A 15,000-nucleotide genomic window follows, 5' to 3' on the forward strand; every position below is an offset into this window, starting at 1 on the left:
ATTGTTCTTAAGTGGATGAATAAAAGTGTATTTGTGTTTGTGTGTGTGGATACTGGTGAGGGAAGGTGGATGTTGCATTCGTGTGGATAGAGAAAGTGTGGATACAACTGCTGGGTGGATAGAAAAAAAAGTGGATTATTGTCTTCGTGTGGTTAGTGGATAATGAAAAGTGGATAAGGAAAGATGGATATTGCCTTGTGTGGATGGACAGTGCTGGGGTGGAGAAGCGAGTAATGTGTTCGTATGTGGATAAGGAAAGTGGATAAAGAAAGATAGCTGGAGTCGAGGTGATGAGGAGAAGTGGATTGAAAGTGTGTGTAGTAGTAGTAGTAGTAGTAGTAGTAGTAGTAGTAGTAATAGTAATAGTAGTAGTGGTTTATGATTAAATTCCAGTATTTCTTTTCCATAATTTTGCATCTGGCATTAAAACATAAATATTTTTACGTTTTTGTTACATTCACACGTATTAATTACCCGACCACTTCCTCTTCCTCTTCCTCCTCACCACCACCACCACCACCACCACCACCATCACTACTACCACTTCCGACCACCAACACTCGATAACAAAAAACAATGTAAATAAAAACGGAAAAAGAAGCAAATTGAGATAAGATAAACTGAAGGAAAATGACGATATGAAGGCAAGTTTATGAAGTTATTAGACTAACCATTAATTAGACAGGTGAAGGTTGTCCAGTGCGTCTACCTGTCTGCTCTAAGTATTCACGGACAGATGATGATGATGATACAATTACCTGTGTTTATGTATTTACCGAGTTGTATTGTACAGAGTTCGAGAGGGCTCATAGTGTCCTGTCTCCATGTGTGTGTGTGTGTGTGTGTGTGTGTGTGTGTGATGGCTTGTCTCGTCTCTCCTGTACGTAAAGGTAACAATAACGGTTTGAGAGAGAGAGAGAGAGAGAGAGAGAGAGAGACTTTCATTAACTCTACGTATGTCTCTCTCCATATTGTACAAGGACGGTATGCGCTCTCTCTCTCTCTCTCTCTCTCTCTCTCTCTCTGAAATTTGGAGCTATCTTCTCCTTTTCTTTATCTTTTCTTTTTCTCGGCTACTTCCACATTTACATTATCCTTCTTTTCTTTCCTTTTCCTTTTCTTTCATCGCTACACTCACATAGTCATCTTAACCAGTACTCTCAATCATTCACACCTTTCACTGGTAAACTCCGGAACTCCCTGCCTGCTTCTGTATTTCCATCTTCCTACGACTTCACTCCATTTAAGAGGGAGGTTTCACGACATTTGTTCCTTAATTTTGGCTAATTTTTACTACTCTTTAAATGGACCAGCACTTAAATTGGGCTTTCCTTTTAATCTTTTTTTGCCCTTAGTTGATTTTCCTCCTGCATAGAAAAAAATACTTTATCCATCCCTCTTAATCTCTTCCCAGCTTTTCCACATCCTTGTCACCCCATGCTATGCTACACTGTTCTGTGCTACGCTATGTGATTCTACCCCCTTTGTTATGCTTCACTGTGCTCTAAAGGCGTTCCTGTGCGTTATAGCTCGAATAATCTCGCAAGACTTATGGGAAATTGCTTTAGAGAACGAGTAATTGGAAAAATAAGTTAGAGATGTTTTAAAGTAAGTTATTTTAGTGTAATTATCTTTCACTAATCTATTTTTTCTAATGGTAAGACATGATGAGCAAGTTTTTTTCTTTCTTTTCTCTCTTATTTCCGTTGCACGAGAAATGAGAGAGAGAGAGAGAGAGAGAGAGAGAGAGAGAGAGAGAGAGAGAGAGAGAGAGAGAGAGAGGATAAAACAAAATAATTAAAAGTAAACTAACGAAAGAGAGAGAAAGAGAGAAAGTACCATCAAAACAACACACACACAAAAAAGAAAAAGAAAATAAATTAGAAAAAAATAAAGAAAGATGGTGGTGCTGCTGATGTTGATGATGGTGGTGGTGGTGGTGGTGGTGGTCATGATGGTGGTGACGTGCCTCCCCTAAACAGCCGAGGGATAAAAACAAACAAACACACGCTGGACTTCCCGTTATGGAGACAAAAGAGCGACGCTGTTTTGGGTGCGGGAGGGTTGGTGGCTGACAGATGGAGAGAGAAGGGGGCGTGGGTGGGGGGTGGCGTGTGTGGGTGGTGAGGGAGGGGTCAAAGGTCAGCTGTATCTTAATTCACCCCTTCCTCTTCCTTCCTTCCTTCCATAAGTGTCTTTTTTTTCATTTCTCTCTTCCTTTTTTCAATTTATTTTTTTCCATCTTTTGTTCCTTGTGTATTAATTTTTGTATTGGTTTATTTGCCTTTTTTATGCATTTTTATTGATTTCTTTATCCTTTTCAACTTTCTTCTTCCTTCTTCTGTGCCTTTACATTTCTTTCATTTACATACATCCATTTGCCTCCTTTTTCAGGCCTCTCTTATTTTCCTTTTCTCATTCCACACATATTTCCTTTTTCCTTGATACTTTTCATTTTAAGGAAGTTTCTATTGTTCTGGTGACAGATTAACAAGTTTTCTATAATATTAACAGGAGAAACACTACTGAGAACGCGGCATATTATCTCTGCGGCCTCGTGGTGAGAGAACAGAACGTTTTTAAGGGTGTTTTACGGTTCTAGTGGCAGAATAACAAGGTTTTACATTATTAACAGGTGAAACACTCTTGAAAACCCGGCTAGTCATCTCTTTGGCCTTTGAAAATAGTCGTGGTGAGAGAGCAAAGCGATCCTCAATAACGAAGAAAAATACCGACTGAAAATTTGCGTGAATGTTTGTTTTCGGCGCGCGCTGTGCTGCACCTGGTGTGGCGGGAGTAACGTCACTCGCGTCAATAATAGCGACTGGAAGGGGTGGCCGTGTAGGGTAGGGAATGGAATGGGAGGGCAGGGAGGGGTAAGGAAGGGGAGGGAAGTGTGGGGTGGATTAGAACAATAAGGTTCGCGGAGAGCTTCTATTTTTTTTTTTTTTTTCTCAACACTTTCACGATTTTTTTTTTTTTTAGCCTTTTTCTCTCTTTTATATATTTCACTGTCATCATTTAGGGTTATTTTAGTTATTTTTCTTTGTGTGTGTGTGTGTGTGTGTGTGTGTGTGTGTGTGTGTGTGTGGAACATGTGTGTGTGTTTCGTGAGTTAAACAACAAATGTGCCGCTGCTGGTGGTGTTTTGTGCTCCAGATGTCAGTGTTTCAAGTGACCTTCATGTTCTGTGTGTGTGTGTGTGTGTGTGTGTGTGTGTGTGTGTGTGTGTGTGTGTTTGTCGAAAGGCTTGCGTAGGCCATGACGTATATGTGCACAACAATCATGCATATAACACAGGTGTGCTAAATGAGGCCATATAGTGGTGGTGATGGTGGTGATGGTGGAATGAGTGACAGAGGTGGTGTGTTAACTCGGCATTGTTTGTCTCTTCCTGCAGGAGCGAGGAGGTGGTGCCCGCGCCCCACCCATGTTGCAGCCGCCGCCCCTCTCCGCCGACCACTTCCCTGCCCCCGCCATGTCCGCGGAGTGTGAGGCCGCCCCTCCCCAGTCCCTAGCCAGTACGCTGCCTTCCGCCTCGCCCCGCACAGCCACCACCTCTAAGCCACCAGAGAGGCACGGCGCCAGCGGCATCAGCTACGAGGGCCGCGTGTCCGTCATCCCGCCCCTCGCCGGCTACGAGGCCACCATGCGGGCCGCTATGGAGCTGGACCGTGCACACGGCGCCGACCAGCAGCTGGGCCACGGTGACAGACAGTTTGGCACGCCGCAGATGCAGCAGGACTTGCGCCGTCTGTATGAGCAGCGCGTCAGGATGCACGAAGCGTCGCAGATGTACGAGGCCGCCAGGCAGGCCTATCCCAAGCAGAACGAGGTCTTCATCCCCAAGGAGGAGCCCCTGGGAGAGCAGGAGGGGGAGGCCGGCGTGCCCCGCGGCGAGGACACCACCATGGGCCGCAGGGAGCCGTCCCCGCAGGCATGCCACTCCCAGGTGAAGGAGGAGCCGCATGACGGCGAGGCAGATGCAGGGGAGGGTTTTTCCTTCCCTCGGCAGGATAACGACTCCGTTAGGTCGCCCATTAACAAGGCGGGCGAGTCTCCAGATCTCCCCACAGATTGCGCACGCACGCAGGCCGCCGAGGACCTGCACTACAAGCACAACGACAGCTCGGACCGCATGTCGCCCTACGAGGAGAGTCTGCAGGGCAACGAGGAACGCATGCCGTCCAGCGTGGAGCAGGACTGCGACGACACCACGGACTCCATAGGTGCTGCCGGTGACGGGGACATGGACCATCTGTCGCGCCTGCAGCAGGCCATGCAGCTGTCGGGCGTCATGTCTGGCAGAGGCGAGGGTGATGAGGACAAGCAGCTGTTTCAGTGCCACCTGTGCTCCTACTCCTGCGCCTCCCGCTGCCAGTTCAACACGCACCTCAACACTCACTACGACCACAAGTGCACCAAGTGTGAGTTCACCACGCACGCGGAGCCCAAGCTGCGGGAGCACCTGCAGGAGGAACACGGCCTCAGCCCGGACTGCCCTGAGGACATGGAGGGCATCCGCGTGCCTCGGGTCAACGCACAAGGCAAGGTGAAGACCTTCAAATGCAAGCAATGCGACTACGTGGCCATCACCAAGGGGGACTTCTGGGAGCACGCGCGCTCGCACATCAAGAGTGAGAAGCTGCTGGCGTGTCCCAAGTGTCCCTTCGTGACGGAGTACAAGCACCACCTAGAGTACCACCTCAGGAACCACTTCGGCTCCAAGCCCTTCAAGTGCAACAAGTGCAACTACTCGTGCGTCAACAAGTCCATGCTCAACTCGCACATGAAGTCCCACAGCAACGTGTACCAGTACCGCTGCTCGGACTGCACCTATGCCACCAAGTACTGCCACTCCCTCAAGCTGCACCTGCGTAAGTACGGCCATAACCCCGCCATGGTGCTCAACCCTGACGGCACGCCCAACCCCATCCCCATCATCGACGTGTACGGCACGCGGCGCGGCCCCAAGCTCAAGAAGGACGAGAAGGGCATGCCCATCTTGCCGCCGCACTACCAGCTCCAAGCGCAGCTGCTCAAGGCACAGATGCAGGCCAACAATGCCCTGCCCCCCACCACGCCCATAGAGCCCGCCCCCGCCAAGAAGACCTCCAGGAAGCCGCCCCCAATGCCGCCCGTCTCCATCGCAGGCTCCCCTCACTCCCCCTACCCTTACCCCTACCCCAGCGTCATGGATAACTTCCAGAGCTCCTCGCCCATCCTATCCCGCGCCCTCGAGAAAACCTCCGAGGAGCCGCGCACCCTGGAGAGCCGAGAGCACCTGCGGGACCTACTGCTGGAGAGGGAGCGCGCCGCGCAGGGCAAGCCCCCATCTCCCCTGGAGGGTCTGCGGTGCACCCTGTGTGACTTTGTGGCCGACTGCCGCGAGACGTTCTCGCAGCACATGATGGCTCACGCCGCCTCCGAGGGGCGCGATGAGAGCAACACCTCCCCGCGCTCCCCCCAGGCCATGGAGCACTCCAGCGGCGTCTCGCCTGAGCGTCGGTCACTCTCGCCAGCCCGCCTCCCGCTCTTCCCGCACCAGGCGCCTCCCCCACCACCGCCGCCGCCGCCGCTCACCTCGGAGGCTAGCCACATGTATGCCCCGCTGGCCGCCGCCCACAACCTGAAGGAATACCTAGCGCGTGCCATGAACCCCTTCATCTACCAGCAGATGGTTGGAGGTCAGATCCACCCCGCCTTTGGCCTGCAGCAGCACCTGCAGCAGTTCACGCACCCCGCTTTCCCGGGCCCACGCCCGCTGTTGCCCATGGAGGAGGACCCGCGCCTCAATTCACCCCAGTCTCAACCCCAGGCCCCGCCTCGCCTGCACTCTCCGCAGCCCAAGTCCCAGCCCCAACACCAGATCCAGGCCCTGCACCAGTCCCAGCAGGCACTCTCGCCCACTACGGAGGCGTGCTGGACCTCAGCAAGGAACAGACACCGCTGCAGCAGCTGAGCATGGTGAAGGAACAGACGCCGCCCCAGCAGGTGCGCGACACCAGCAAGGAGCCGCCGCCCCTGCAGCAGCAGCGCGGTGAGTGTCGCGCCTCAGTGTCTCCCAACCACTCCTCGCCGCAATCCTCGTCTCCGCCTCGCTCAGAAACATCCACTCCGCCCTCCAAAAATCGGCGCAAGGGCCGCGCCTTCAAGCTGGAGCGCATCGCACTGCGCCTCAGCGAGAGTGCAGAGGGCGAGAGCTCCGGCCACGATGAGGACGCGCGCCGCGAGGAGGAGGAGAGTCCCGGTAAGGGCGTCGAGAGCCGCATGCCGCCCCTCATGCCCCTGCCGCAGGGCGACGGGCCGCAGGATGGGCAGCATGAGGTGTGGCAGGGTGCCCATCACTGCCAGTTCTGCGACATGGCCTTCAAGGACGTGGTGATGTACACCATGCACATGGGCTACCACGGCTACCGCAACCCCTTCACCTGTAACATGTGCGGCCACCAGGCCTCTGACAAGGTGGCCTTCTTCCTCCACATCGCCCGCTCCTCCCACTCCTGAGCGCCCCGCCCCGCTCCTCCCCGCCAGGCCCCGTGAGTGGTGATCTCAAGTGCAGTCCGGTGTTTCGCGCGATGGTGAGGGGGCGAGCACCAGGGCGGCCCCCAGCCCGTGGCGCGGCTCTGGGCGCTTCTAGACATGGTCGTAGGCTCTAGTCAGCTATAGGACATGTACTGTACATACTGAACCACACTGAACGTAGCAACGATGCCCCGCCGGGCGTGTCAGTGAGTGAGGTGCTCGTGTGCCGCCCTTCACCACTCTCATGGCCAACAGTGAACCCTGGAGCTGGTGTGTCTGTGTGTGTGTGTGTGTGCGTGTGCGTGTGCGTGTGGCGCGCCCGCGCTGTCCCTAGGTGTCACCATATTCCCTGTCCGTCAACATTGTGCCACAGTATTAGTTTGGATGTACGCGGGTATTAGTTGGTAGCGCCCAAGGCTCCGTGCCAGGGTGGGCGCCGCGTCCCTGAGGACCGCTGGGCGCCCTTCCGTGCGAGGAAGGCCGCCACACCGCGCCTCGCACCCCTGTTTGTTCCTCGCGCTGCGTTTACACGCCGGTCCGTCAGCGGCCCGCTAGATGCGTGCCACCACTCTACGCCCCGCAGCCCGCACCGGTGCGCACTGCCCAGCAGGAGGTCTGACGCAGACGGCGCCGAGTAGACCTTGCTCCGTGTCAATCATTCTGTGCGGGACGTTTGCCGCGGGCTGGGCCAGCAGGCGGGCGGGCCTGGAGCGTGGCCGCCACCGCCGCGGAGGTGATGATGGTGTTGTTCCTTTCGTAACTTTATACTCAGGGATGGAGTCGAGTGGGGTCGGAAGCCTCACGCAGCGGGGGAGAGAGAGGAGGGAGCGAGCGGCGAGAGAGGGAGGGTGTTCTGATGCACGCAGAGAATAATCCCGCCACGGCCTCCTCCCCCGCCCCCCCCTCCTGCTCCCCCCAGTCCTACAGCCACCTCGCATTCTGCCATAACAAACGTGTCCCCGTCTCTGTCGCGCTGTAGCCACGTGTCCTAAGGCGTATAGAAGAGAATATTAGTCTGTAGTATATGTACCGTGCTGTACCGTAGTGTACTACCACCGTGGAGGGTGGCAAGGCTGCACCGCACACTCGGTAAGCAGTGAACCCGTGGACAAACAGACATGAGTGTGTGTGGGTGTGTGTAAGTGTGTGTGAGTGTGTACGTGTACGGGTGTGGGTATAGGTGTACATAGGCACGTATTCACACGCACTGGCTTCCCCGCCCCTCCAGGAAGCCACGCCCGCGCCCTGCACCCTGGGCTAGTGAAACAGTAACCACCGATCCTTCTGTTCGCCTGTGCTTGTGTCAGAGAGAACAGCGGATGACTGGATTCCTTGCGTTTCCCTTCTGTTCCCCCTCCTTCACCCCTTCCTTCACTTCCTTCTTCCCTCCCTCTCACCTCCTTCACCTCTTCCTTCATCTCCTTCTCCCCTCCCTCCCCCTTCCTTCACCTCTTTCACCGTGTACAACCGTCATATGTTCCTGTTTAATTGGTGAGGGTCAATCCAGAAAGTGTATTTTTTTGTGCTGTGTGTCTTATTATGCATGTAATGGTAAGGTGCTATTACTATTATTATTATCATTATTTTTATTATTATTATCATTATTATTATTATTATTATTATTATTATTATTATTGTGGTGGTGATGTCAATGAAGTCAGTGTTGTTATTCATTATTACTGATGGTACAATGTGACGTGTCTTCATTATTCTCAAGCTAATTAAAAGGCAATGAAACAAAAGTGAATTAAAATGAATGGATGCTTTTTATTTCAACTTCATCCAGTTATGTTATTATTATTATTATTATTATTATTATTATTATTATTATTATTATTATTATTATTATTATTGTCATCATCATCATCATTTCTGTTCCTGTATTTCTGGATTCATCTCACAAATATATTTTTCCGTCACATCGAGGCGTTGTGTGTGTGTGTGTGTGTGTGTGTGTGTGTGTGTGTGTGTGTGTGTGTGTGTGTGTGTGTGTGTGGCTGGTCCTCTCTTCATTGTCATATCAAATAAACAATATATGTTGTACCCAAACCTTTCATTCCTCACCAAACCTGTCAAATGAGTAAGATGGAATAGAGGACAATAGAAGAATGGGAGGAAGGAAGGAAGGAAGGAACAAAGTAACAAATGAATGAATGAAGACGACGAACAAGTTATTATTTACATTACAAATTGCAAATAACTAATAATGAAATCCACAGCAAGAAACGAAACAAAAAACAAAAAAAATTCCTGTTGACAAGACGAAAATAGAAATAGAAATAGAGGAAAAAAAAGAAGAAAAGGCAAAAATAATCAAAACGAAAGAAAAAGAAAAAGAAAAACGAAAACTTAAGAAAAACTATCATGAAAAAAGAAAAAGAAACAAAAAATACACAGTACCTTTAAAACATGGCGTCAATACTCTCTCTCTCTCTCTCTCTCTCTCTCTCTCTCTCTCTCTCTCTCTCTCTCTCTCTCTCGCCGCCATTTGGACTAACAAGTAACACACACACTAATAAAATGTCCGCTGTGGAAAACTGAGATAAAAAAGAGAGAGAGAGAGAGAGAGAAAACAATTTCCTCTACCTGTTGCTCCCGGCGGACTGAGGGAGAGAGAAAGGGGTGAGGGGGTGAGGGGAGGAGGCAACTATTAACCCTCCCCCTCCCCTCTTCCGCCCTCCCCTTCATCTCCACCTCCCCCCACCTCCATCTCACAAACCACTCCTACTTCCGCTATTATCCAATCACTCTCTCTCTCTCTCTCTCTCTCTCTCTCTCTCTCTCTCTCTCTCTCTCTGGCTTTAATTGGTCATATATGTCAAAATTTAATGATTTAATCTGAATAACTACATCCTGTTTATCCATGTTCGAGAGAGAGAGAGAGAGAGAGAGAGACTTTTTTCATTTATCTAAGTTTGAAGTCATATTTTTGAAAGTAGAGAAACAAAATGGCCGCTGTAACACTAACACCTGATGGTAATGCAACAGTCACGGAAGGAAACAGTACAGTGGAACCATGCGTGCTTTGGGGTCCGAGGGGTCTCCAAGCGCACGGGTTCGAATCCTGTCCACGGTCCGAGTGTAGGTTGGGCTTCCTCACTATGGGCAACGGTTTCCTAGCGGGTGGGCTTTGAGATAGGAGGTACCACAAAAAAAAGTATCCCCTTTAGCCCAGAAATTCCCGTGAAAAGCCCACATGGTATAAATAGATAAATAAAAGCTTACGATAGCAAACAGTCCGTACAGAGATTACACGGCCCGTATTAAAGAACGCTTTGCTCTCACCACGACTGTCTATCAAAGGCCACAGAGATCGCCAGCAGGATTTTCAAGAGCGTTTCACCAGTTAATAGTGTATAAATCTTGTTGATCTGTCTCTAGAACCACAGAAACACATGTAGAAATCATTAATCTGTCTCTAGAACCACAGAAACACATGTAGAAATCATTAATCTGTCTCTAGAAACACAGAAACACATGTAAAAATCATTAATCTGTTTCTAGAACCACAGAAACTCATGTAGAAATCAGTGATATGTCTCTAGAACCACAAACACATAAAAATAATCAATCTGCCTCTAGAACCACAGAAACACATGTAGAAATCAATAATCTGTCTCTAGAAACACAAAAACACATGTGGAAATTACTGCAGCTTCAACTACAGTTTGTCTACACTAAAGTGGCTCCTGGGTCTCGGTTTGAATGGTGTTCCAGGGAGTGCGTGGTTGTCAGATCTTGAGGCAAACCGTGAGCTGTCCTTGTGATAAGTGCGTTGATCAACAGAAAGCAAGTATTATTCACATCAAATCAATGACGTTATCAATAAGCTACAATGTGTTTAGAATCCAGGAGCCATTTTACAGTAGACAGACTATAGAGACTTGAAAACAGTGGAGGAGCGATCAAAAGTGTTTCAGAATAAGGATCCAGATTTCTTAAGTATTCCAAACCGATCTTTATTAGTCTTTATTGTAATTGCCTATTTACCTTCACCTTTTTATCTCTGTTCTCTAAGTTATTCTCATGATCTCTCTTACCTATTACCATTAAGTGTTCTAAAGCTAGTGGTAAACATGAAAATAGATAAGTTTATTCAAAATCGAAAGGTATATATAAAGTGTTTAACCCCTTTAGTACTGGGACGCCTTTTTCACCATAAGTTTTGGGTATAATTGGACGATTTCATTGACATTAGGAAGGGTCTGTGGTCTATGGAGGTCAGAAGATTAATGACCAGAGTCTTTACTATTTCAATCCCCACCTAAGTATCTGAAGCTGTATAAAACCACCAAATAGTAAGCAGAATGAATATGAAAACGCGTCATGGTACTGAAGTGTTTAAAATGGTACACTTTTATTCTGAATTCAATTAATCTTGTTTATTTCCACAGTCACACCAATGTACGCTGACTGCGTGAATTGTGTGCCTCTGCTGACCTGGTAGTGTTGAGATATTTTGGACATGTGAAGAGGAGAGATGAGGAGGAACCAGTGAAGAAGGCAATACTGATACTAGACGAGGAGGAGCGTGGCTAGACAGAGAATGAAATGGAAAGAAGTGTTGAAGCGTGACGTGAATTATTTGGACTGGAGGAAGAGGAAAGAAACAGACGGAAACAGTTAACTCGATCGGCTTGACCTTTCTACAGTGGGAATAATGTTGTATGAAGTGAAGAGTGAACCAGTGAAGAAAGGAGTGTGGTTAGACAGGGAAAGATGGAAAGACGGGCCCAGTAACATGAATAAGACAAGAAGAGGAATCGAATACAAACAGATGCAAACAGTTAACTCGAGCCGCTGACCCTTCTACGCTGGGAATAAGGTCAAATGATGAGACTAACATGCTATTAGTAAGAAAGATGTAGAAAAGAAATGGCTATGACAAGTACATTAATTTGTCAGCGTCCTACTAAACTAACATGTAAACAGAAATCAAAGGCTACCGAGGATGATCCAGCTGTGCATTTGAAATCAATTAACAAAACGAGCAAAAAATCACTCAGAAACTCAAAACCAAACACTATTTTATAAGAAACATGAATCTCGATATTTTTAGCTTCTCTATTTACACTATAAAACAACTGCGAACAACAAACAAGCTTAATAAACAACAAACACGACGTCAACTAATGCCTGTGAAGGATGACGAGGAAAGGAAAACAACTTGAGGCACAGGCACCAGGTAACACAACATTCAGGTAACACAACACGTCTTGTCCTTCACTGGAACAAACATGAATGATTTTGCCCAGCCGGGATATCACTGCAGGCACTGGAGAGCATGGATCGCACATTCACTCACTCCCGCAGCCATTAGTCTTAAAAAAACATTATACGCTTCAACCAGACTACTTCACCAGGTCCGGGGAAGCCACAGCAGTACAAAGAGGCAATGTGTTTCTTGCTCCCGCGACTCAATCAAGGGAGCTTTCCGTAACCTGCCACTAGATGTCTCTGTTCAACGCGTCCTTTCCTCTGGCTCGTGTTTAATTATTGCAACTCCTCTTTGTATGTCAGAGAAATGAGGCAACGTAGCATCACCAGGGAAAGATAATGAGTAAATAAAAGTGAGGTTAGGTTAGGTTAGAAGAATCATTACTCGCAAAGGATGTTCGCCTCTCCTTCCTTCACTCCTCGTCACCCACCCTGCTGTATCCCTCCGGCAGATCAACAAGGGCATGGATTTCGTTCTCTGCCGCCTCGTTCTCCTCGTTCTCAGCCCTCTCGTCCGTGTCACTGTAGGCGTTCATTTCACTCTCCTTCAAGTCTGACTCGTCACTTTTGTCACTCCTGGAGAACAAGTTACTGAGCATGACGAAGGAGATGCCTGTCGCGGGGTGCTGGGTGGGCGTGAGGGGGGAGAGGGACGCTGAGGGCAGGAGGGAGGCAAGCCAAGAATTACGAGTCGTGTTTGTGTCACTTTTGTCGTCTGTCGCCAGCTCAGGGAGCGGCAAGTACTCGCCAACCTCTGCGGTGCCCGCCAGAAGATTGTAACGTTCCTGGGCCTCGCCTGGGACATCACCTGTGCTAGGGACATCAGGTTTGTGGGCCACGTTGGGGACTTCAAGAGCACCGGGGAAGACGGCAGGGAAAGCAGCAGGCAAGGCGGAGTGAGGCATGGCAAGGGCATGCTTAGGCTTGAGTAGCATCGCGGACATGAAGTCATCATCAGGAAGGTAAGGTTCGAGGTCCAAACCTTTCTCCATTAATCGTGTGCTTTCTTCCGCTGGCTTTCCAAAGTCTGGAGGCTGCACTGCGATGTACCCCGGAGCTGGCGTGCCACCGGGCGGGCAGGGCGGCTTTTCTTGCCTCTCACTTTCCTTGGCGCAGAGTTTACCGTCTCCAGGAGTCGCGAGGTCGCCGCTCTGCCACTTCATGCTGAGCTGGGCGTCAGGGAGCGAGACGTAGCTGGGTTCAACATCGCTGGATGTGACTTGGTCTGCATCCAGCCACGTCAAGCTATGCTGGGCGTCAGGGAGCGTCACATAGCTGGGTTTATTATCGCAGGAAGCAGCGTGGTCTGCCTCCAGCCACTTCATGCTGAGCTGGGCGTCAGGCAGCGCGACATAACTGGGTTTTCCCTGTTCCTGCGCCTCGGCATTCCTCTCACCGCCGCCAGGGGACATTGAGACCAGTGAAGGAACTCCCGGGTCGTGACTCGGTGCTGGGGAGTCAGGGCTGGGGATGGCAGGGGTGACGCAGGTGACGGGGTCGTGTGTCAGGTCTGGCGGGTCCTGGGAGCGTGCAGGGTCACCCCCCACCACCGGCGAGTCAAGGCCCACATACCAGTGACCCTCAGCGGGGCAATTCCTGGCGTCTGCCGCGCCAGGAGCGACAGTGGCGTGGGAAAGGCATCAGCCTGCACGTAGCCCGGAGCTGAGGCGCCAGTGTCGTGCCCGTGCTGCACCGCCACGTACCCTGAAGTGCCGGGAAGCCAGTGACACTCTGATGGCGCAACGTAACCACCACAACCACCACCGAGGCTGCCCCCTCCCCCGCCTGCCTGCCGCCCCGCCTCACTCCTCGGGAAGAGCGGCTCTGTGGGGGAGGCATCGCGGACCTCACTCTCACTCTCTGGGAAGTAAGGCACCACGTAGCCAGGAGCCCGCCGCCTCAGCAGTGGCTCTGACGTGGAGGAGGAGGCGCTGCAGGAGAACTCGCCACCCTCGTCAGTCGCGGCTTGTTCGGCGGCTGCGTTGTGAGCGTTGTCGTCAGTCTCCCCTCGATGGTAGTGTGCAGAGGGCGCCACTGTGCCGCCCCAAGCCACGCCACGCCCGCTGACCTCGTTGTCCCTCTCCTCTTCCATGGTCAAGGACGGCCTGATGGCATGATGGGAATAAAGTGTGTGTGTGTGTGTGTGTGTGTGTGTGTGTGTGTGTGTGTGTGTGTGTGTGTGTGTGTGTGTGTGTGTGTGTGTGTAATTTACCACGGTCGTCTGCTGGTCACCCAGCTAGTCTTCCCCAATACGGAGCGAGCTCAGAGCTCATAGACCGATCTTCGGGTAGGACTGAGACCACAACACACTCCACACACCGGGAAAGCGAGGCCACAACCCCTCGCCGCGCCCGGACTTGAACCCGGCCCTCTCGATTGTGAGTCGAGCGTGCTAACCACTACACTACGCAGTGTGTGTGTGTGTGTGTGTGTGTGTGTGTGTGTGTGTGTGTGTGTGTGTGTGTGTGTGTGTGTGTGTGTGTGTGTGTGTGTGTGTGTGTTGGAAGCATTATCTGTACACATGCACTTACCTCCTGCCGAAAATTGTGGGCAGGATGTGGGAGTAACTGGGGTTCTTGACGAGGCCCGAAATAGTGTTTTTATCGACAGGGATGCCATCAGCGCCGCCCTCCCCGCCGCCGCCACCGCCACCGCCGCAGCCACGAGAATCCTGCTGCCCCTGCCACGAAAATGGATCAATGAACAAATAGATAAATAAACAAATACCAATTACATTCTTGTGTCATGAACCTGATTATTAATGGTGGGAGTTAGCACACACACACACACACACACACACACACACACACACACACACACACACACGGCCCGGTAGCTCAGTGGTTAGAGCGCTGGCTTCACAAGCCAGAGGACCAGGGTTCGATTCCCCGGCCGGGTGGAGATATTTGGGTGTGTCTCCTTTCACGTGTAGCCCCTGTTCACCTAGCAGTGAGTAGATAAGGGATGTAAATCGAGGAGTTGTGACCTTGTTGTCCCGGTGTGTGGTGTGTGCCTGGTCTCAGGCCTATCCGAAGATCGGAAATAATGAGCTCTGAGCTTGTTCCGTAGGGTAACGTCTGGCTGTCTCGTCAGAGACTGCAGCAGATCAAACAGTGAACACACACACACACACACACACACACACACACACACACACTCACCTCAGGAACAAGACCAGAAGGAAGGGAAGGCTGCAGGCGTAACTTCTTCAGATTATCCACAAATTTCCTGTAAAAGAGACACATGAGATAATAAATG

The 15,000-nt window shown here is 50.6% G+C and overlaps 2 protein-coding genes across 6 annotated transcripts in view; one reads left to right on the forward strand and one right to left on the reverse strand.

The window, feature by feature from the left end:
• The window catches only part of LOC123513411 (RE1-silencing transcription factor-like), a 44,243-nt gene extending 35,710 nt beyond the window's left edge, over positions 1–8,533 (forward strand). The window contains exons 2-3 of the mRNA XM_045270575.1: positions 3,401–5,828; positions 5,894–8,533. Coding sequence (XP_045126510.1) covers positions 3,431–5,828; positions 5,894–6,507 — 3,012 coding nt within the window. The 5' untranslated portion in view covers positions 3,401–3,430 and the 3' untranslated portion in view covers positions 6,508–8,533. The remainder of the gene's footprint in view (positions 1–3,400; positions 5,829–5,893) is intronic.
• A 4,713-nt stretch (positions 8,534–13,246) lies between these two features.
• LOC123513409 overlaps positions 13,247–15,000 on the reverse strand; it is a 16,776-nt gene continuing 15,022 nt past the window's right edge. For 4 of the 5 annotated variants that reach the window (XM_045270569.1, XM_045270573.1, XM_045270574.1 and 1 more), the window contains 3 exons: positions 14,904–14,972; positions 14,274–14,422; positions 13,247–13,847 (listed from right to left, as the gene is read on the reverse strand). In XM_045270569.1, the coding sequence (XP_045126504.1) occupies positions 13,247–13,847; positions 14,274–14,422; positions 14,904–14,972 (819 nt within the window). The remainder of the gene's footprint in view (positions 13,848–14,273; positions 14,423–14,903; positions 14,973–15,000) is intronic. The other variant, XM_045270572.1, reaches the window with a different exon arrangement.

Source organism: Portunus trituberculatus, chromosome 36 (genome assembly GCF_017591435.1).
Source record: "Portunus trituberculatus isolate SZX2019 chromosome 36, ASM1759143v1, whole genome shotgun sequence".
In the NCBI taxonomy this organism is placed as follows: domain Eukaryota; kingdom Metazoa; phylum Arthropoda; class Malacostraca; order Decapoda; family Portunidae; genus Portunus; species Portunus trituberculatus.